Here is a 24,698-nt window from a genome sequence, read left to right on the forward strand (position 1 = left end):
AAATACATATGAGACTCCACGTCTTCAGCATGTTGTAAACATTTTCTTAAAACTTTTATTTGAAGAATACTCACTTCATATCCATTATCTGTTTTAATGTAATAAATTTCTCATTTGAGATCTATGCAGAAAATTTCAGCACAAAGTAAATACTGATGATTAGTTTTTAACATACTTACAATATCTCAGCGAACTTGTACAAGGGCCGATTGGAAACTCTGAAATTGCGTCTCGTTCTCTTCTCTGATATTAGACGTTGAACTCCTTTACTATATAATCGTGCTTCAGCTCTCAGTTGGACAACCATGGTCTTTAATATTTGGTCACAGCAAGTGGAAGTACTTAGCACATTTCGTCGTGACGAGTGATGAAGCAATCTTTATCACTATTAAAGTAGTGATGTTTTTTTAATTTTGGATAAAACTTCAGTAGAAATAGCATGAAACAGTTGAAATGTTATATAATAAAACAGTATGCATAATAATAAAACAGTATGCATACCATGATAAAACATTTAGCATGATACAATATTTCAGTGATAGAGAGCACTTCGAGGCGATAATATGCGAGTGATCGATAAAGCACATTTTGCCAGTTTATCCACTGCGATTGCAGATTCCATTGCGGTTACCCCCTTCGTAGACATTCTGGAAACGAAGATTATTACAGAAACTTGAACATAAGGTGTGGTGTTGTGTGGCCCCAACTTGCCCGCAACAGTAGTAGTGACTGCTATGAACTGGAAATTACACAAACTCTTAAGAAGGGTTTAACTCCCTTTTTATTCCACTTTAGAAGTTACAGATGCGTTCACTTGACGCTCACAAACTACGCCGACCCGGCGGTTAAATAAAAATAGAAAAGTACAACTAAAAATAAATAACAGGATGAATAAATAACAAGTCACTACCTACGAGGCTCTATAAACGTGACTAACTTAACCGCGTTCTAAGATACAGCTGAGATTTCAGCAAACTTTCAGAATAAGAAGTTGAAAGATTCAACTAACTGCCGAAGTAGGCACACAGGCCGAAACGCGCGGTTCTTAAACTTCTACCAAGCAACCTTCACGCTCGTGAATCAAGAAAGCACATTACAAACTCGTTTCCCTTCTATTTAAGTCAAAATTACTTCTGCTAAAAATTTGAATACTCTGCGCGTTCTACTAACATTTACATACTCTGGCATTGGCAATTCCAGGGAAAAGTAAAGGCTTGACAGGAAAGATAGCTTAAAATAAATGTTAGTTAAAATAAATATAAACCCTACAAATGTTTGAACCTAATTAATGCCCCAAAATGTATTAATTGTAGTTAACAATTTGTCAGAAACCAATAATCAAAGGAAAGATTATTTTTACTGTCATCTAAAAAATTTTCGAATTTAAATTTATTAATTTTTAAACAATATTCAAAAATTTTAAAGCTAAAACTAACAATTAATTTAAATTTAAAGCTAAAATTAGCAATTATTATAAAATTAAAGTTGCCAGTTTTAAAAAGCTAAAACTATTAATTTGAAAACATTCTAAAAATATTGAAAGTTAAAATTGGTAATCTTTTCTAATTCTTTTATTTTCTTATTGTCAACTTTTTTTACTCAAAATATGTATGATCCAGCAAATTGTTTTTTTTTTTTAATATTTCTATTCCTCGGAAGAAATACGCAGGTTCTACTGCTCTCACGTAAGCATTATGCTTTTCAGATAGTTTCTCAGTCTTTATTTTTCAGCACTGAAGCATCAGATTTTTTAAGTTTTTGAAGTTTCGATGTTTAACTATACAGTTTTATAAATTCTAATTTCTTTCAAATCTTTTTCAGAGACTGGTAATTAATGAAGATTCCGATAGTTACAAATATTGGAAAGATGTGCCAGTGCCAATCTATATACATTTTTACTTTTTTAACATCACGAATCCGCAAGAAATATGGGATCTCACAAGCAAACCAGTTTTAGAAGAAGTCGGACCCTATACTTTCAGGTATTCAATACGTTTTCGGGTATTAATTTATAACTATTCTGATTCACAGAGTAGACATATGCTTTAAAAAAATGACATATGCTTAGTAAAAATTCTTATTATTGAAATACGCTGTCTGAAAAAAAAAGTATTCAAGCATTTATTTATTCACTCGCCATCTCTGTCTAACAAGAAATGAAACAAACTAGAGCTGAGCCACTCTTTTCTATCCAGTTTTCTGAAAGGCCTTCTATTAAGAAATTATTTCCCATGCTTCACAGTTAAGGAAAATAATTGTCAACTCGGTAACTGACGTCGGGCGTTGGAGCCTAGGTTGCCAGGCTGACGTTTCAGCTCATTTCCAAAGTGTTTACTTACTTACTCTTACCGCCTGTTGAGTTGCTGTACCGCCTGTTATATGACTATCAGCATTTGTACTTAATTGGTGGAGCATTCTATTGTCGCTAGAGCTAGCCAAAATTCTCTATAGAATATGAAAATTTGCAGCGGAATTTATAAAGTTACTTCGGAAGATGGGTATTTGTGACCTGTAGTTATTAAAGAGCCCCTTTGGCTGTGCTGAATGACTTTTTTTCCTTCAAAGTGCTGAATGAAGTTGAAACCAGTTATTGTATAAGTTCTTCGACATTTATACAAAGACCAGCATTGTTGAAATAAAGAAGCGCGGAGCCCCAATACACAGAGCGAAGGTTTGAAGAGAAAATAATCTGATCGTAAAGTGTGTTCCAAAACTAACGCAAGATATGAATTCAATATAAAAGAGAGTTTTTAGTCTTTAGGAATTTATTTTTTAAGTGAATCATAAAGTACATAGGATAGGGTTATTTATGGAATAACACATCGGAAAAATGGCCTCCACGGCTTTGCTGGCACATACGCACCCTTTCGTCGAAATTTTTCATGACCTTTCTGCATAATTGTTCCTGAATTTCGTTGATGCAGCGTTTAATTTCCTCTTGTAATGCACGTGGGGTTGTGGGATTGTTGACATAGACCTGTGACTTCAAATAACCCTACAAGAAGAAATCTAATAGTGTTAAATCACATGATCTAGGAGGCCAATTCTAATCACCGAAACGAGAGATTACACGATCAGGAAATGTCTCATGCAGTAATTGAATTGTTTTATTTGCTGTATGGCATGTGGCACCGTCTTGTTGAAACCTCATATTGGCCACATCCATGTCATCCGATTTCGGCAGAAAGAATTGTGTTATCATGTCGCGATATCGAGCACCATTAACAGTTGCTGCTTGACTGGCCTCATTCTCAAAAATGTATGGTCCGATGATGCCTCCTGCCAAAATTCCGCACCAAACAGTGACACGTTGTGCGTGCAGTTGTTTTTCGCTAATCACACGTGGGTTCTCCGAACCCCAAACACGACAATTTTGATGATTAACAAAGCCATCGAGGTGAAAATGGGCTTTATCGCTTAAGATTATTTTGCTCGAAAAACCAGCATCCACTTTTTGATGATTAATAATCCATTCCACAAATTCTCTTCTCTGTTCATGTTCATTAGGCTTCAGAATTTTGTAAGCATGAACACACAGATCTTTTGGGAGTATACGCTGTAGAGAGCTTCTTGAAATTTGCAATTCTTGTCCACGACGCCAAATTGATGTTCCTGGGTTTTCATCAACACTCTCACGCACTGCTTTAATATTGACATTTGAACGGCTTGGTTTTGGACGACCGGTGTGTTTAGCGTCTCCAACTGATCCAGTCTCCACGAATTTTTCAATTTATCTTTTCACAGTTGACGACGTTAAAACACTATTTTTACCATATTTTGTATAAAATTTTAGAAGTGCGGCCGCCAAACTTTCATTATTTTTAAAATATTGTTCAATAATGAAGACAAGTTGTTGTATCGTATAACGCTCTATTTTCACTAACCCTAAACTCTCGGCTTTCAAACTGTTATTTTTTCAGGGTTGCCAACAACTTAATGCATAAATGGCGCCAAATTCAAATCTTGCGTTAACTTTGGGACACCCTTTATAAATGTTGAAGAACTTGTACAATAACTCTCTTTCTCTGTTTCTCTCTCTATATATATATATATATATTTATATATATGATGTATATGTGTGTACAGGATGTTCGTAAAAATTTACTGCAGACTTTACTTTTTTATATATTGTTTTATATTGTTTATATATATATCATAGGCATATATTTCCATTTAAAGAGTTTATGAAAGTAAGGTAGAGAATTTTAAGAGAATAGTTTCAGCGCAGAGAGGGAAGTAGAAAAATATGTTTTGAAAATACAAACATCATACAAAACAAACTTTACAGGAGTGTTTTCTATATACCAAAATATCTATCTCATTCTGTCTTGGTGAGTAATTTGCGCTTTGATACTAAAATTCAGTCTGATGAGTGGATGTTTAAATTTTTAGTGCCATAATCAAAATCTGCATAACGGCATTTTTACAAAATTTCAGAGCTGTACTTATTTCTTTCCTTCCCTGCATTTAAACATTCATTCATATTGTCTCTCTTTCAGGGAAGCCAGAGAAAAAGTAAATATTACCTGGAATAATAACGGCACAGTAAGTTATAAGCAAATAAAAAGATGGTATTATCAACCAGATCGAACAAATGGGAGTTTATATGATGTAATTACTACTCTTAATGTACCGATGGTGGTAAGTTCGATTTTACTTAACGGGTTGAAAATCTGAAATTTTATGTTAATGCAAGGCCTGAATTTTGAAACTCCTAAATTTGAAGCGATATTATTAAAAATTTGTATGATGAGTAAAAATTTATTTATAAACTTAAAATTGCAAGTAAAAAATACAATATGTGATCAATTAAAATTTTTCATGATTTGATCATTTCTGTTCTGAATTTTTATAGTCTAGTTAAGCATCGTATTATATTCAGAGAAATTCAAATCATTATACAATTAGAAATGTAATTAGGGCTAGTTGTTTCCGAGACATTTTGGATTTTTGCAGTAAGTCCGAACACTATAAAAGAGAATTTTCTCGGGCCCAAACTACTGAGAACGTAAACTGGATTCTTTTTCTCCTTCATTTACAAAGAAATATTCAAGTGATTTCCTTAGACGTGAGAAAGCTACACAAAATTTGAAACGCTCATAAAAAGCATGTAAAGAGGTGAAATAAAAGAGAAACATTCCAATGTAAAATCAAGCTAAAAAGCAACTTCAGCTGGCGAAGATTAAAGCTCAGTAGATAAGCGATCAGTTTTTTTCTTCAAGAGTGAAGAAAGTTTTCCAAATTGATGAAAGACGAGAGCAATGCAGCATTAAAATCACATAGAGCTTTATTAAAAATCTACGCCAAGCTAAGGTAGTTTTTGCCGAATTTTAAACATTAAAAAAGTATTCATCTGGAAATTCTGCTTTATAATAAATTAAGCTTACTGAGAATGAAATTAAACCTCCGAAATCTGTGTATATTTGTAGTAAGAATTCGAATAGGTAATTGCATTTTGGAGGATACAGTTTATAATTCTTTAGCGTGAGTTACATTCGAATCCATTCTTTTTAACTCAAGGTACTCCTTTTCACTTCAAATCATTCCACTATCTTTTACTATGTATATGTAATTGACTATATGAAATAATGAATATGAAGTTTAAAATTTAACATATCATTTCTCAGTTCCAATTGCAATATAAGCAGCACACTAAATTTACTTCAAATATCGTTGTCTCGACGCTTCTAAGAAGAGGTGAAAGTAAAAAACACTTTAAATTCCTTCTTCATTTCATGATACATGTTTCCTTTTTTATAACGTGGAAGTTCTTAAGTTTCAGAAAAGCCTGAATACTTCACACCGGATCTGCTTAATAAATTCATGGATTGCAATTCATGGATTCATGGATTCACTGATTGCAAAATTTTCGAGCATTTTAGCCTTCCATCAGCATACCAATGGCCGAGCGGTAAAGTCGCTTAACATTGCTAGCTCAAAGGGGATTCAAATCTTAGGAAACGGGCTGGTTACCTGGGTGTTTTCGTAGTGTACCTTATGTGTGACGTGCATGTGAACCGGTTTCTCTTAAAAAGGCATTTGCCATTATAAAATAAACAAGACCTTAACCTATCATCATGTTAGTGAATGCCTGAAGCGGCTTTTGTTTTACATTTAGAAAGCTGAATTAGGACTTTTACCACTGTTCTTCCCTCTTTTCTTCTTGTGGACTTCACCTTCCAGGAATGTAATATCATTAATCTTCATAGACACTAACTTATGAAGCAAGTAACGGTACAACATTTGCAACATAACATCTAGTAAATGTTTGAATGTCAGTTTTCTAAATGCTTGATTAAAGGACCACTAATTTATTTGCAAAAAAGGAAAAGAATCAGAAAACTATACCAGAAAACAAATACAAAAATTTCTTTTATTAGGGACATCATGTCATTTAACTCGGATAAGTGACCATGTAGCATTTTTACAATAATTAACCAGCTATTATGATTTGAACTTTCCCTTTAACTTCTTCCTTCCGTAGTCCTCAGGAAAATGCAAGTTAGTTGTTGTGTATTTAAGCAGATGATTTGAATATTTTAGTATCAGAGTTTCCGGCAGCCTAGCCTTGCAGTTATGTACTATCGCCAGCTCTGTCAAAGTTATTCCGGCTTTAGTAGCTTGCTAGATGACGTATACAGTACGCGCTGTTATTTATATCGAGCCTGCTTTTAAGTAGCCTGTTTTGTGTGTAGTCTCAGACTACGTTACCTACATTTGAAATTATCTTATGCTATTTTAAATTCCTTCAAGTAGCGGCGGTTTATCAATAGCACAAGTAGTGACTTCTATTCATTTAAAGAGTTAAATAAAGAAGGTTATTTTAACCTACTTACGACTTAATTGTTTGTTTCAGAATGAAGCCATAGAACGCTTTCTAGTCTAGTAGGGTTTGCAAAAATCTGAGATAAGCTTCTAAACGTAGTAAAACCCTTCAACTACAGCATTACCATAATCTAGCAGCTTTGAGAAAAACTTGGGCAGAAAAACGACTTTTAAAGAACGGATTCATATGGCATACCTAAGGTATCTGAATTGCCACGAAATGGGCTCCATTTTAAGCTTAACTGGCAAACTTAACCTGGAGTCGATTTCGTGGGAATTCAGATTTTAGAAGATGAAGTATGTTTGTGGCTCAAAATACATTAAAAAATTAAATAATTATATGTAGCTTTCTTTTCTGAACTGGCAGCACCCAACTGTCAATCTTCTCTACGCACACAAATTCACTCTGAAGTTAGACCAGACTGAAGCTATTTCCCAAATTGTCGGGCTTCTTTTCTAAATCTTCTTTACAACTAAATAGAAGTCAAGTTAAATTTCAGTAATACAGATGAGAGTAAAATTTTACTAAAAGTTTTGTTTGGTTACTCCGTGTAGTTTACAACTTATAATTAAAAAGCAACAGACAAAACTCAGAGGTTTCAAGTTCGCGAGATTTCAAGAATTCAAATATTTAAAGCATTAAAAATATAAAATCCAGCTTTCATCTCAACAACTTGGCTCTAGTTAACAGCAACTCTAAACGTACTCTCCAGCAGACACAAAATTCTGTCACCTGTCCACGTTCTGTCACCGGATCTTCTTCATAGCTGGATGATTTTCACAATGCTGTCTCTGAATTTCAATTTTTCTTGCTGCGTAAACTCAGTTTGCATTCTAAAGCGTACGGAAAAAGTAGAAAATGCAGACGAGAATTAGCATAAAAAGTAAGATGTTAGCTAAACTTAAGCATGGTAAAACTATAAGGTATTTCTCCTTCCTTTTCGCACGTCTTGGTGTAATTGGAAGCATATTCAAAACTCAGGATAAACCTTAGAAATTGATCAATTCTTCGCATTGAAAATATAAAATAGAAAAGGATAAAGCAAATTATATACTTGTATATATGTAATATATTCAGGCTCAGAAGCAATGACCAGGAAATTGAGGGCGAACGCAGATTTAAATCTTCAGTTTTATTTTCGGCAACATGTTTCGGCTACACACAAGTCAGCACATTGAATGTGCCTGTTACAAAAGGCTTACATTTTTGATAATTTTGTAGCAAGAAAGAAGAGCAGACAGACAGCACTGTAGCTAGGCCAAAGCGTGGAAAGAAAGTGCGTAATGTTCAGGATGAAATCTCAAGTCAGACTGAGTTAGTTTTGGTTTTCAAAGCATTTTGATTGGATAATTAATATGGCTGTAAAATTTTTATTGGCTGCTTGAGTTTTAGTTCAACTTACATTACCAGAATTACGTAAGAGTCATATGACATGGATTTTTCTCAAAATGACGCAGTGCAGAGAGGGGTTACTATTTTTAGAATAGAGAAAGGAAATTAATTTACGCTGCTAGTTTAATATTTTACATATTCTTTTTCTTACACACACACACACACACATATATATATATATATATATATGTAAGAAAAACAAAGAGTTTGTAAAAGATAAATTATAATTTAAATTTGCAGCCTAAATTAATTTCCTTTCTCTATTCTAAAAATAGTAATTACTTTTTGCACAGGGTCATTTCGAGACTAGTCCTTGTTACATGGCTCTTGCATAATTCTGACGATGTAAATGGAACTAAAACTCAAGCAGCCAATAAAAATTTTACAGCGGTATTAATTACCCAACAAAATGTATTGTGGACTAAAACTAACTCAGCCTGAATTAAGATTTAATCCTGAACGTAGCGCACCCGCTTTATACTGTTCGGCCTAGCTGGACGGCTGTCTGCTAGCTCTTCTTATTGCAAATCTATCAAAAATGTAAACTTTTTAAATTGGCACAAATAATGTGCCAAGTTGTTTGTGGTCGCAACATGTTTACTGAAAATGGTTTACTGAAAAAGGTCTAGCGCAGGGATTCTCAGCCTGAGCGAATTTTCCCTGGGAAGGATTTCATATCTTCAGAAGGGAATGTCAGCCCTTTATTTACTTATTTAATTTTAGCTTATGAATATCATCAAGGAATATAAGTCTACTTCTATTCAGTTTTTACATTTATCAACATTTTCAATGCTTTTTCTTGTTTAAAATACAAAAATTATCTAAATTTGACTAAATGTATGTATGCATTTTTCGAATTTTGGAAAAGATGGTAGGGGAGATGATCGTGATTGGTGAAGGGGATGCATAGGGTGAAAAAGGTTGACTGCCACTGGTCTTGCGCCACTTGCTTATTTTCTGTTCAGGCTTTCTTATCTTATCTGATCATTATATCCTATCTCGTTCATTTGCGCTTTTGCAGCTGAAGATGGTGGTTCGGTAAAACCATCGAAACTAGTCCTGTGAAAATTTGAAAATATAACACTGATTTTTGTTGTTTGACTTCTGAATTAGTATTTATTCGGTGTGTTACTGTGTCTGTGTGGTGTTACTGTGTGGTGTGGCCGCCATTTTGTGATTGCATGGGATTCCTAGTCGCCAAATCCTGGGTGCGGAGACTCATCATCCACAACCCGTTTTAGTTCGGGCGCCTTTTGTAGAGTCAGTAGGATTTTTTGGAAGCCAGAGAAATGAAAAATATGCAACTGCCTTCGCCGGGAATCGAACCATGGACCTCTGGAATACCGGGCCAGTGTGCAGAACCACTACACCACGAAGGACGCTAGGGAAGTGGGAGAAATACCTTATACTCCCATAAATAAAATTCCGAGTTCCATACTCAAGGACCCCATTCCGGATATGAATTCCTGGGGTATTTATAGGATTCCTTGCCAGTGTGGTTTAATTTAGATTGGCCAAACTAAGAGAGCCTTAAAATTTCGCATCAAGGAATATGAGGCATATGTTAGGAAAAAGGAAACACAGAAGTCTTCTGTTGCCCAACATTGTTGGTCCGAAAATCACACTTTCAATTTTTCTGCTGCCAAAATTATTCAAAAAACATCTTCCATTGGAGAACTGGATTTTCTAGAGGCATTTCACATTCAAAAAAATCTTTCTGTTCTAGTTAACGATCCTAATTCCAATGCATCTTTGCCTTCGGCCTTTAAAGAAATTATGGTTTAGTTCTGGTTTCATCAACCGATGGCGCCACTAGCTTATTTTCTGTCCAGGCTTTCTTGTCTTATCTGATCATTATATCCTATCTCGTTCATTTGCGCTTTTGCAGCTGAGGATGGGGGTTCGGTAAAACCATCGAAACTAGTCCTGTGAAAATTTGAAAATATAACGCTGATTTTGTTGTTTGACTTCTTAATTAGTATTTGTTCGGCGTGTTATTGTGTCTTAATTAGCATGAATATTGTTGAGGATATCTGAAGGAAAGACATAAGATCATACGTTTTCATTCTCAGCATTTAATTGTGAAACAGTAAAATGCTTTTATGAACTGATTTCTTTAAACCTTTTCCTTCATTCCAGGCTCCTTTTTGGAGTATAAAGGAGAGCAGTTCTTGTATTAAAGAAATTATCTAGTGATATCTAGCATTCTCTCAGTTCACTGTGGAATTTCTATTGCATCTAAAGTCTAGAATTGTTGGATTGGAACGACTGAACGATATTAAATTGTAGAGACATAAAGTTATTTCGAAGCAGGAGAGATATATGGTCACTTTACTTAATCTGTTCCGCCAAACTAAATTAATGGCACTACAGGGGAGCAGGAGAGATGAAAATGAGCAATGCCTTCGACGGGAGTCGAACCACAGACCTCTCGACTACGCGCCGAGTGTGTTGACCATTACACCACGAAGGCATGCTAAGAAGGCGGGAGATATACCTTATAAAATTAGCGAATTGAAAAAAGGAAAAAGGTTTATTATTGAAAACGATGAATATTTTTATAAAATTACACTAACTGGATTATTCAAATTATTGTATATATTTTTCTTTTTTTATAACAATTTTAGACAGTTGGCCGCGTAAGCACCTACTAAATTAATTTATTGAAGCCAAAAGATCTGGCTCCTGAAATAACACGCCTTCTCGCATAGCTACAAGTGCAAAATTCTCTAATCAACAGTCAGCGCACCTGCAGGATGACCACTTTTCGGGCCGACGTTGCCAATGCTGTGTCTGTAAACTTAGATTCTCGCTTTGTTGCTTAAACTCATATCGAATACATTTTCTAATGGAACAGGAAAGATTCAACTTAATAAATGACGTTAATTAAAATAAACTTTACAGAACAGCTTAAAAAATTTAAGTTAATTGTTGGTTGATGAGTTTCAGCATAAATGTTTAGTTTAATTAAAAAAATTTAAAAGCACATATATTTTGTACATAACAAAACCTGGAAGAATTTGCGAGTTTGCAAACAAAGGAGCAGCTGGCCTGTAATCTAGTTAAAAATTCAAGTTTTAACTTCTATTTTCTTTCCAAAAGGTTTTTACAGTTCCAAGGTTTTTACAGTTAATAATGAGATAATTGTTAGTGAGTTAATATAAATGTTACATATTCAACTTGATTATAATTTTACATTAAAAAGTTTTGTTAAAAAAATTTCCTTTTTATTTCTCCCGCCTTCTTGGCATGCTTTCGTGGTGTGGTGGTCTGCACGCTGCGCGCGTATTGCAGAGGTCCATGGTTCGATTCTCAGTGAAGGCGTTTGCTCATTTTTCATCTTTTCTGCTTCGAAATAACCTAATGTCTCTACAAAGTAACACCCGATTAAAAGCGACATACCTTCCAATAGTAACTGATCTCGCTAGACTTCAGCATAAATTTCTGTTACTAAACTGCAAAGTTTACTGTCTTGTAATTGACTGTTAAGCTCTTGAAATGGAAGAGTTATTGTCACGGAAGCCGAAAAGAAAGAAAACTACGTAAAAACTTAATGTTAATAATAATGAGATAATTGTTAGTGAGTTAATATAAATGTTACATATTCAACTTGATTATAATTTTACATTAAAAAGTTTTGTTAAAAAAATTTCCTTTTTCTGTTGTTAAATCTAGTTTTTAGCGTTTTATATTTATTGCAAATATATATACATTACTTATACTGATTATTTTTCTAATGGCTGATGAACATATAAATTTAGGCTGCTGCAACGAAAGGAAAGGAAATGAATGAAGACCTGATCTACTTGGCTTTGGAAGAAATTTTCAATCATTATAACACAACATGGTTTGTAGAAAAGACCGTAGAAGAACTGCTCTTTAAAGGATATGAGGACCCTCTGCTAAAAGTAGCAAAGGCATTTATGGATTTGCCATATGATAAGTTTGGCTGGTTTTATGCGGTAAGTGGCAAATATTTTTACTTAAAATTATATTTAATTTAATCGATCATCTTTTTATTTTGAGACATAAATTTTCCGTTAACATGTAAAACTAAAAATCAAACAAGAGTACATGTGCATTAAAATGACAGAAAAGGGGTACCAGAAAAAAAGAACAAGTTGTAAGATCCAGCCTTCTTTGGGCCCACCAGCGGCCGAGCGGTAAAGTCGCTGAACACTGGTAGTTCGGTCCGAGGTTCGAATCCCGCGAACGGGCTGGCTGCATGGGCGTTTTCGTGGTTTTCCCCATGTGTAACGTGTATACGAGCCAGTTTCCCTTAGAACGTCCCCCACGAAGGCATCTCTCCCGTTAGGCAGATAGCCCTAGTGTGCTTTGCCATAATTAAATACACCAACACCACCAGCCTTCTTTGCTAATATAACACTGCCACTAAACCTACTTGAAATTCTGTGTAGCGACTTATCGCTAAGACTAGAAGATGAATACAACAGGGAAAGGGTGTAAAAGAGCCTTATACTGAACTCAGTTATTTACAGACGGCACGGCCTTACGTGCTTACAATTTCACCATCTACTTGAGATGAGGAGCTTAAAGATAATGCTAACAAACCAAACTTAAGAGATAAGCTAGAAGTTTAAGAATACACAAATTAATTTAACCTAGCAGGTTGACTCAGAAACTTACACCGGCATGATACTAACTTCGGCGGCAAGAATGCGAAGGCGAGATTCAAAATTCAAACAGCTGGCAGAAATAATAGCGTGCTCACTCAATAGCAAAAACACGCTCTGACTAATCCTTTCGTTATTTCAGTTTAAATATACCCTCGTTCACCCTAACTCATTCACATCCTGGCGAGGAAACGCAAGAGGAACAAGGAGTGACAGAAAAGGCTAACAAATTAAAATAGCTATTAGTAAAAATAATATAACCCTACAAAATTTCTTTAAAAAGTAAAATATTGTCACTACTCAAGAAGGTGAGTTAATTTGGTATGTGCACAAAATGTGTATCAATGCAGTGTAGTTTTTTGAAAACTAAAACACCTAACACTATGTCTTTTGTTTGAGTTCAAAAGCAAACTCTTACCTTTTTTAATTAAATATCGTTCGACTTTTAAATTTATATTCCGAAGCATTTAAACTTCAAATTAAGACACATTAAGTTTTTTTTTTCTGATGGAAATTTATTTTTTCTTGTTAAACTAATTGATAATAAACTGATTTGTCACTTTGCAGTAATACTTTTATTGATCATTGCAAAACTAAGTTCAGTGATAGATACAAGCATATCCACTCATTCGGATTACTTCTTTATACTATTATGTTTCACTGATATTACATCCCCCCTTAAGAAATCAGAAACTTGCTGCACTTCTGCATTCAAACCTGTGATCGACACTATTTTGTCAATCACACCAGTTTGCTTTGTGTTTCCATGTCATATTCCCGTAAATGTCACAATATGTGAAATTCTAACAATACTAAAATCATTGTTTTATTGAAATTAGGTCAGATAATAATCTTGCAAGGACCCATCAAATTAGAAGAATGCTCAGAAATGAAATAAAGCTTATAAAAGAAATAATTTATTTCTTATTATTGAATGTATGAGGTGTCATAGTTTCAGTATTCATGTAGCCCATATGGCCAGCATTCAGAAAGAAAATAAATTCAGTAAACAGTAAAGTTAAATTAGAAGTTAAGCCAATTTACTTTTATAAATAATTGTATAATTTGATTTTAATGAAGCATATAACTTCAAGAAAATGTACTACTTTACAGTGTTTTGCATAAGCAGAGAGATAGAAAATTTAAAGATAACGGCAGTTTTATTTAAATTTTCTCAAGAATTGAATACGTGCTGTACAAAATAGAACAAGGCCAATATGAACTTTAAATAATAAGCTCTCGTGCTGCTTTTGAAATCTACTGTTGATGAACATGTCTGAAATGATAATTATGTTATTAACTTTAAATTAAGACATAATAATTGTTTCAACTGCGTTAGTGAAAAACTGCAGACTTCGTGAAAAGTATAATTTCGAATATAATCGTGAATGATAATAGCGTTGCATTTTTAATGTATTCATTTAAAGTATACTGGTTGGTTAATCAGTGTGAATAAAAATGCTTCTAACAGAATCAAAAATTTTCATCCTTTTTTTACATGTTGGTTTTTTAATTATTTTTATTGTGGTTTTGGTTAGCATTATTTTTGGAGTTCGTAGATGACCAACTGCTTTGTTTCTTACATTACATTTTTACAACATTAGTTTATAACTAACGTTGTAATGTTGTTGTAAAGTTGTTTTTGTTATAACTTTACAACATTAGTTTTGGTAATTTGTAACATCGTTTAAAATGAAAATAAATATCGTTTAATAACATGTTAACATCTGATTTTATTGATTTCAAAAGAAAAAATACACTTTCATAAATGCTTTTACTTTCATCAAAGCAGCCTATCCTTATTGCACGTAATACGATATTCTAGAACAGCGGTTCCCAGACTGTGTTATACGTACCCTCGGGATGCGGAATGTGTTAGTCAGGAGCACTCGAAAAAAATTATCGATAGTTGCGGATGACAGTAAATTGTTATAATAAATGCTGATGAAATTAGAAATGTGTTCAGGAAATCTACATCATTGAATAAAAGGGGAAGCAACTCCCAAGACTTTTGGTATCATTGTTCCTGGTCGAAATGCGTACGAAAGCAATAAAATTAGTTTAAACTAGCTCCGCCCCTAATCAATCACACATTCTATTCCTTACACATCGCATATTACCTCCTTTTCGATTGGTAGCCAACTATAGTTTCAATATTGAGTGAATTATCAAGCGAGTGACTCATATCTTTTTCTTTAGAATTGTGATATCCAAAAACGTTGGGTGAGGAGTTTTGTTTTAAATTTTATTCTTTTGGGGTTGTTAAAGTATTGTTTATATAAAAATGTATAAGTAGCTAAAAGGTAGATTCTCACACAGAATTTAAGCTTCACTGGATAAAAGCTGTGATTTGGTGTCTGAGCCACTTCAAAGCAATCGGTTAGTCTACCAACAGAATGTAATTTTGCCCATGTGTAGCATGAATACGAGCCAATGGTCCTTAGAAAGTCCTCCCCGAAGGCATCCCTCCTTTTAGGCACATTGCCCTTTTGTGCTTTTTTTCATATTCAAATAATGTAGCCTAACCTATCAGTTGAGTGCTCGGATGGAGCTTTTACTGATAAGAAATAGGCCACCCAGTATCAAGAAAATGCGAAATAGCGGTCCTCTTCAGAAGAAACAAAATTATTCTTATAAATATTTAAAATGCGAATTTTCGTTCATAGGAGATGGGAACAGCCCTAATCCTCTTTGTAAAATATACGGGGAGGTTTTGTTGAATGAAATTATGAAACCTTCATTATTGTTGCTTCATTTAAAAATAAAAAACTCTAATTAGAAGCATGAAGAAATACACCACGAGACATCAAAATGTTTCTTGCCATTTACAGAGAATGAACTTGTGAAAGAGCATTCTCGTCTTATACATTAACAGGTGGATGTTGCTCCTGATTTCAGAATTTGCCTTTCCATATTTGATTCTGCCTTCAAAACACTGAGCTCAGTAAACCAAGCGCAAAGGCTGCCTAAACAATGGAGCTTGAATAGCGATTCGAGACTATACGTTTCTTTTAAAGGTGCTAATATTTTTAGTAGTATTTATATATGCAGTAAGATATATTATTCATTTTGTATTTGAGTGTAAAGATGATTAACTTTTCTTACAAATCGAATTTTTTTCCTTGAATTTGGTATGAATGAAGTTACGTATTAATTTCCTTTATATCATTATAGGCTTAATATTTTATTGCGGTACAATACTATTTCAAGAATACTTTGTGTTTTCCGTTTTTAGTATAGATCTAAACCTCATCATAAGTCAATAAACTCTTCAATTCCCTAATTTTCATATTTCTTCTTTTTTTATTTCTTCTTTTTTTTAACGAAAGATAGTACTAAAAATAATTACAGTACATTAAAAATATTATGTTTCTATGTTTTGGATTAAAATTGTGTGTTATTGCTATGCTTATTTGAGATAAATATTGTGATAATCAATCTTCCTTTGATTATATTATTCCGACCTCTGTTGTTGCAATCTATTAATTTATAGCACATTCTTAGTAAGGCACCTTGCAGGAATACTCAAGAGGGGTTAGGGGTCGTAGATGCTAAAGAGGAAAGTTAAGGGTACTCCTATAGTTAGGGGTACGCAAAAGATAAAAGTCTCGGAATTGCAGTTCATGAAAGTTATTAACGGAATAACAGAAGCACTCTCTTGTGTCTTCACATGAGCATAGATTTATTTGATATTTAAACACAGTGCAAAATTTAAGTTTTCTAAGATAAGATCTGTGTGAAAGATTTCTTAAATAACTTTTGGATATGTGGGAGAAAGAAGTTTTCACCCTTCATTTTCCAAAGGACTTTTGTGTTTTTTTTAACAGCGAAATGACACAGATGATGGAGAAATCGTCGCCTATACGGGAGAAAATAATATTGATGCAGTAGACGAAATTTACTCTTGGAATGGTATGACGTAAGTTGAGTATATTTTTCCCTCACTTTAAATCATATTCGTATGATAATAAGCTCCATAGTACATCGTACATAAAACTATTCTGCTTTTTGTTATCTTTGATTCTTTATATAATTTTTGTATTAAGATACCATATTGGCCCGAATGTTTATATATTTTTGAATTTTTGAAGATGCTCTACAAGAAAAAGGGTGTAAAGAAGTTTCTTCTTCCTTAACGCCTGCTTTCGTGATGTATCTGGAAGCACGCCAGGCTAGAAATTGATGTAAGCTTGGAGTTCGAATACTGGCAAGAGCAGCGTTGATTTTTTTCATGTTTCTTGCTCCAAAATAAGCCTAAATAACTGAGAAAGAGTGTTGCATAGGAGATGGTCTCGATATATTTGAAAGTGTATTAGACGTATAATTAAACGTTAAAAGTTGAGAGATAGATGAAATATTATACAAATACATTTCTATATTAAGCGCGTCTATATGTTAAGGTACGTCTTTCTGTAGGACATTCTAAAGATGAATACATCGTCTTATATTCGGACCAATACGGTACTATGCAAAGTGTAGACATTTTTCTAATTTAAATCTTATATATAATTTTGCCTTTTTTCGAAGGGAGGTGCCATCATTTGATCCTCCTTGCAATATGATAAATGGATCAGGTAATATTATTGTTTTGATTATTGACTTATTTTCTTTAAATAATCTTTAAAATATTCCACGAGTTTTCAATTTGCGAGAGAGGCAATTTTAGCTAAAAGGAACAGGTCAAAATAATTATGTTTTGCCGACTTGAAAACAAATATATTTTGAAAGAGCATCAAATCGAAAATCATTCCTTCCTCTAATAGAAAAGCCCAAATTTAAATTACCGTCCTCAAACAGAAATAATCAAGCTTCAGTAGTGCAGCAGTAAAAAAGCATTCAAGGATGAGCAGCATTTGTCTCAAATTTTGAAGCTTAAACCGAGCGGAATTTAATAATATTTAACTCCTTTAACTTCTTAATTTTCCCTTCTCGGTCCTTTAATATATGAAATGATTTCTCCCAAATTCCTGCCCCCCCCCTGTGACTCATAATGAATTGTGATTCTTATTACAAAAGATGATTAAGTTAAAAAGTAAAGATTAAGTTAAAAGCAAAATAACGATTACTTATTAAAGCAAAAAACCTGAAAAGTAAAGATTATATCTATCTACCAAAGTAAAAGTATCCGAAAACTTAAGATAGAAATAAACTACCGTATTTCCTCGCGAATTTTTCTCTTTCTTTTTTTAGCACCAGGTTCTGAAAGTTTTAAAAGTATTCGTGTAATGTTTTTTTCAGTGCATTTAGAGAATGAGCTCACTTAAATTTTAAAATGGATTCGTTTATGTTGTGATTGTTTTCGTCTTACTTACAAAGATAAACTACCTGCGAAAATCATTCCGAACCTTTCCCTTCTAACTGTTAAGCTTTATGCCAACCTAATACAAAAACCGACCAATCACAGCGAAGCAAACATGAACTGACATTCAGTATACGATTTCGTTGAGTCATCTGCACATTCACCTTCTCTAATTATTTATGGATGATTTAAGGCCTAAAGAGTTGCAGAGACAGCTATGAGAACAATCAGGTTTCAAGTTACAGGGAAGTAGAGATGAGGATACTTTATTAGATATTGTAATATTAATATTAATATGCAATCTTATTGGAATGTAGGTTTCTTTTAAAGAAATAATATTTTGATAATTACCTTTAGTTTATCCATGAATACTTTTCATCTGTTCTTACTGTAACCGCATCTTTCGGAAATTAAATCATTTGCATAATTTCCCCTCCTTGATGATTTTTGAACGATAAAATTAGAAAAAAAAAGGGGGAATACGGTACTAAACCGAAGTTAAGTATCAAAGGAGCCCTAGAAATAAGGGAAGCTACTTCTTACCGAAGACTCTTACTTAAAACATGATTTCTTTTATTATAAGTTGTTATCCTTATTTTGAAGTAAAATAAATCCTATGGTAATGATGGTGAGATTTTAAATGGCTGCCTGCGTTAGATTTCCATGATACATGCTACTAAAATATTTTGATGTGCAGCTTGTCTAAAAGTTGAGACTTATAGTATAACCATATTACACAAAGTTTTAAGGTCGTAAGAATTGTTCATTTAAGTGCTGTAATGTTGTTTTCTTCTCTTAAGTTTTTTGTGCAATACTTACTCTTCATACTGCTACAGTTTGAAGGAAGAGCACAAGTTTGAAATTCCCACGAAAGGTAGAACATATTGGAATATTCAAATATTTAGCAATTGAAGACACACACACACACACACACACACACACACACAAAAAAAAAAAAAAAAAAAAAAAAAAAAGAGGAACGCCTACCAGCATGTCTCAGGATTCTACCACGGAAGAATCGTAATCTTAGTCAGTCCACGTCGCTGTCAGCTTCGATTTCCTTTGACATTACAGCACAGAAATTAGCGCCTACAATGGTGCGTTAAAAATGCATACATATCAATGCCTCTAAGTCGTCTTTTCTCATGAATATCCCGCTTTTGCTTACACAGCGTCATTATAGCCGTATTTCGGTATGAAGTCATAGAGGGGAATGAAATCTGGAAGCCTGCTTTCTTCATCTTCTAATCATCTAATCTCTTATGCGTAGTACCTAGATTGTTGATGTAGGTGCCACTGGATATACATCCCATTCACTTCTAGTCAACATATCCGGCATTTTGACTAGCCACCGTTATTTGCTGAGATTTTTATACCTGCGGCTGTGCCATATCTTCACGACCACGGACCTTTGAACAGGACAGATCGTGACCGAATGTTGCCTCCTGTTGTCCTCTTTTTCTTTAATACACAAGGTGTTTAACTAATGCTTTTGCCAGTGCATTCTTTAGATCTCTAACCAATTAAAAATGCATCGTGAAAGTTTGCAGATTGATATCACGAGAACAGCCGCTTGCCAGTTCGATTGATGAACTCTGGCATAAAACTGAAGCCGCATCTATTGCAATACTCATCTAGTACCATCCTAAATCTCTTCAACTGCATTCCCAGTCGATATTTATTTACAATGATATAAATATGAATCAATTGATTACGGGACATGGAAGGTTCCCATATTACTTGAATAGGTTTAATATACAAGACAATGAATTATGTTTGAATTGTGGTGTTCCAGGAAATGCCAGACACTTCGTAATGGAATCTGGAATGAAATCTGCTAATAGATACTATTAGGAAAAGTTTTAATAGTGTATCATTTCATTTTAAGAATTTGAATTTTAAACATTTTAAGTATTTGTCAAGAATTCTAATGAGCCTTGTTGATGATAATAGGCAAGTTGTTGGCATTTTGTTTTGAGGGATTTACTTTGGTAGGCATTATTGGTGGTGCAGTAGTTTTTAGGAGTTTTAATTTAAATTTTTAATTACACTTGGGATTTCAAAGGTTTTAATTCTTAGTTTTTATGTGGGGTGCCCTGTCAATTCCAGTGTGTTGTTTGGTTGTATTTTGTGTTTGTGTTGTTCTTATATATGTATCTTTCCTTTTTTGGTTTTCTTATACAAACATATATTTTTTTTTTAGTTAGTTATTTTTAGTTTTATGAGGTGTCCCTTTAAGACCATAAGATCACTTCGTGATCATGGTGGATGGGGAGCACTCCAGCAATCTTACTGCATTTCCCAGTCGTATAATAACTGTTAATTGTGTCAAAGACGGATGGTTAGGGTGCTGATTTATGCATATTCTGAACATTACATTTACCTGAATTTGAATCATTTCATCTTTCGGTTGTAATGTTATTTAAATAAATATAATTCTAAGTGCTTTCCTTCATAGTGTAACAATTTTAATCGCCAGCGGTATATTTGCGTGTTCTCCAAACACATATGTATTTACTTACATACCCTAAATAATGCATGGCTTTGTATATTATTCTTCAAATTTGAGTTCGTGTAGGTTTACTGGGCAGCTAACTCTATACACATTTCAAATATTGATATATCCAAAATGTTTTACTTAAAAAAATATGTAATTTTATAATATTTTACTAGTAAAAGGTTTGTAATAAATACAAAGAATTTAGTAATATAAATATGAAACAGCATGCTGTATAATTTTATATAACAATTAGCAATGCAATGTAATTAATTTTTCATTGAACCACGGGCTTTATTGGATGGTTTTTACTGTCACTGTTAAATGCGCTAGAGAACAAATGATCATTCTTGACTGATATTATAATTATTGCATTGGGGTGTTTAATGCACTGTAATTAAGGTTTGTTGAACAACATTTTCCATTAGGTTTCGAATAGTGTAACCGTTTTCTTATCAAAACTTTCCTTTGCTAACAAAGCCTTTTTTTTTTTTTTTTTTTAATTTTTAAAACTTGCTTTCAAATAAAAAATACATTTTATTTATAAAAGGGTGTATCATTACATCTTTAAATTACATGCGTTGTGAGTGACATTTTTGCAAATGCTGGTTTTGTTTCGTAAGTTTTTAATAATCTTCCGTATTTGCTGAATCCCATCTTGTTTGTTTATTCCTCGGTTTAATTGGGAGTGCATTAAAGTTAATTTTTAAGAATAATCTAAAATATATTTCATCTTAATTTTCAATTAATTTTTCTACATGCTTTCCGTTCTATTCTGCCCCTTTTAGTTAAAAGTGTTGCAATATTTTTATAAAAATCTTAAGTGTATCTTTTAAAGCTGTCCAGTTTTGTTTCACATTTGCTTTTTTTTACTTATTACGTGCTCCGCCGTTAGGCACTGTATGGAAAGAGAGGGATGCCCCGTGGCGGTCATTTTAAGTGAAACTGGTTCCTATCTATGTTACACATGGGGAAATCCACAAAAACACCCAAACAGCCAGCCCGTTCGACAGGACTCGAACCCCGGACCGAAGTAAAAGTGTTCAACGGCTTTTACCGCTCGGCCGCTGGTGGGCCTCTGTGTCACATTGGCAAATTTTTATGTTTTATGTTAGCCAGAAAATTTTCTAAATTTTTACCATTCCCTAATGTCAGAAAAATCTATTTAAAATACATAAAAGTTGTTTTTGTTCTTTATTTGTTGTTTTGGAGAGATTTTTAATTAATTCAAGTTTTATATGTAAGGATAATACTTAGTATGTAAATATAAACATTTTCTTTACTTTAGCTTGATTCGACCTGTAGATCTCTATTATGCCACTTTTTTAAATATTGTGTTGTCCCAGCTATTGGGTCTCCTTTGTCATTTATAAGTATCCAGTTGATGATGTTCCGGTAGAAATATTTTTTCATATTTTGCTTTCGCATCAAATGAGTGAGCACAGAAAACCGACATTTTCTCTTTTCATTATGTATCAGAAGTGTTTTCTACAGTTTTACAAGAATGAATAAGCAAATGCACTCGTGGTTTCTAGAAGCATAGAAACCCAACCGGAATCCTGGTTAGCGTCAGTGACCTACCGTGCCAAAGGGCCCGCGTTCGAATCCCGGAGAAGATGATAGATGTTTGTAAATATTGTGTCGGTGTAGCATGGCGGCACCCTAAATGTGCAGGGAACCGAAATTCCTCTCTTGTGGTTTGGTGGAAGGGGAGATCATGGAGGTAGGAAGTAAGATGGAGTGGCCCTAAACAGGTTTCTCCCGTACCCTGCTCTGAAGCACTGGCGATCCCTACGTGGTGACCAAAACATTGGTCATTTACCATTAAGTTCAATGGGTTTTGACGCTATCGGATGTAAATATTTTGTAATTACGTCGTAAATATACATATAAATGTATATATTTTCTTTTTCTACAACACTTCAGACTCCTAAGTATATGAAAACGACATATTTTTAAACAACATTTCATTCTGAACGGAATTAAATGCTATACTTTTCACAGAACAGTTTTCTCAGAATGGTTTAATTTGAATGAAATATTTTCACAAGTTTTCGTTAATTACATTAGAAAAAAAAAAACATTTTCGATTTTATTCGGTTAAGGTACAAAAATTAAGATCAAAGTTTATTGTATTATTAAATTTAAAATTATGCATTATTTCTTTTCTATTTATAGAGCTTCTTCCTAAAATACTTTCTTAAATATGACATGATTTTTTGGCTTCTGAGGCATTTTTAAATCAAAAAATATAATTCAATTTATAATTAATGCTCTATTCAGTTCATTTTAAATTAGAGAATTATTAGAAATTAGCGAAATACTTTAAATAGTACTTAACTTTCTCTGAACATTTCTGAAAAGGAATAAAATAAGTTTTTTTTAAGTATTATTTAAAACTTGTAACTGAGTTATTATAAAATGTAAGGGGAATAATTCTTTTAATTTTACTTATCAGATTTTTTTTACCTTTAATTTCAACAATACATATTCCAAAACTCTTTTATTACTTTCTTAAGTGCGCATCTCATAGCATTTGCTTTACAATACCTTTTAACAGATTGCTTTCCAGTACGAACAATTCTTGCTTAAATAGTTTTATAACGTATTTGTCAACAGGATTTCAATTTATGTTTACAATTCAATATTAAGGGTATTATATATTTAGATAACATTTATAATCATTATAAATTAGATGCATTTAATAATTTGATTTCTTCACAGTAACTTTCACAGTTGTTTATAAATGAATAAATTCTTCATTTCAAATACATTTATAAATAATTTAATGAATATTTATGTACTTTGTTAAAGGCAGATACATGCTTTTTGCAAGCACATGCATAAATACCCATACATATTTCCTATTTTTCATTTCCGGCATGTGCAAATCTTTAATTTCTGTGCATTCACTATATTTTTCGAGTAAAGTAATTTATACTAATTTAGCATACACTCGAAAGTTTTACATAAAAAATATATATGAATATAATTTGAATGATGGATTGCAGCATTTTATGGTAATTTTATTTTTAATTAACCCAAATAAGTAAAACGAGTAAGCCCAAAGTGATTATTTTTCAGATATATAAAATTAAAACGATGAGTTTAAAATGAGCAGAAGTAAAGCCTCTCCTCTAAAAAATTTTAAAAGGTACATGTTACAATAATATATGGATGTGAAAAAAATTTATTTTATGTAAAACATTTTGGCGTTTGGAGCATAAAATAAAAGTAGCGAATACTCTATCAAGGGTATCGAAAGACGTATACAATTTTAAAGGTACCGTAAGGTATTTTTCATTCTTTAAGCATAACATTTTTGTTAAAATCTATATTTTTGTAGTTCAACAGCTTAGAATTTTATAAAGCAAATTCATAATCAAAATCACTGTTGTTAGTTATCGAAAAATAACCAAGATGGGATTTTTGCGTAAATGTCACTAAACTATACAAATTGCTATTATCCATCCCACTATGAATGTTTCTTTCATGCGAAAGTGTCCCTTTTTCGATTTGTATGGAACTATCGTGTGTCGAAATACTATCAGAGCACTGTCAAGCGAGCTTTTGAATGTAAACAAAGAACACCCCATCTGGTGACCGAAGCTTCGAAGCAGTGCTTCACTTATAGTGCCGGTTGGCCACTCCTTCCTTTCTTACCTCCATGGGGGAGATGGGTGGGAGACCCTCGGGCCCATCCCCCCCGGGGTGCTCTCCATCAAAATTGGGGGCGGAGCTAATCTAAATCGCACTGTCACCTGAATGGTGCTCATGGCTGTTGCCAACGGCAGCCATGAGCACCATTCAGGTGACAGTCTAGCGCTCCTTGCCAAAAGGAATTTCGTGGGATTTGGCTGAGTTGGTCAGATAATGAGCATAAGCAACAACAAGAACAGAAAGATAAATTTTTCATTTTTGTTCATCTAATACTCATGTATAATTCTCTTAGATTTTTAGTGCAAGGTTCTGAAAAGTTTTAAATATTTATGTAATTTTCTTCATTAGTCTACTCAGTGGTTGCTTTCTTCTTACTAATTGATTAGCCCG

General features: G+C 33.3%; 1 protein-coding gene across 5 annotated transcripts in view; it reads left to right on the top strand.

Moving 5' to 3' along the window:
* LOC118190051 (scavenger receptor class B member 1-like) overlaps nt 1-24,698 on the top strand; it is a 205,298-nt gene that overhangs the window by 113,934 nt on the left and 66,666 nt on the right. For all 5 annotated transcript variants that reach the window (XM_085806981.1, XM_085806980.1, XM_085806984.1 and 2 more), the window contains 5 exons: nt 1,822-1,982; nt 4,500-4,641; nt 11,980-12,180; nt 16,680-16,771; nt 17,380-17,426. In XM_085806981.1, the coding sequence (XP_085663107.1) occupies nt 1,822-1,982; nt 4,500-4,641; nt 11,980-12,180; nt 16,680-16,771; nt 17,380-17,426 (643 nt within the window). The remainder of the gene's footprint in view (nt 1-1,821; nt 1,983-4,499; nt 4,642-11,979; nt 12,181-16,679; nt 16,772-17,379; nt 17,427-24,698) is intronic.

Source organism: Stegodyphus dumicola, chromosome X1 (assembly GCF_044657685.1).
Source record: "Stegodyphus dumicola isolate Sdum_Otavi_A_Nest chromosome X1, ASM4465768v1".
NCBI lineage: Eukaryota > Metazoa > Arthropoda > Arachnida > Araneae > Eresidae > Stegodyphus > Stegodyphus dumicola.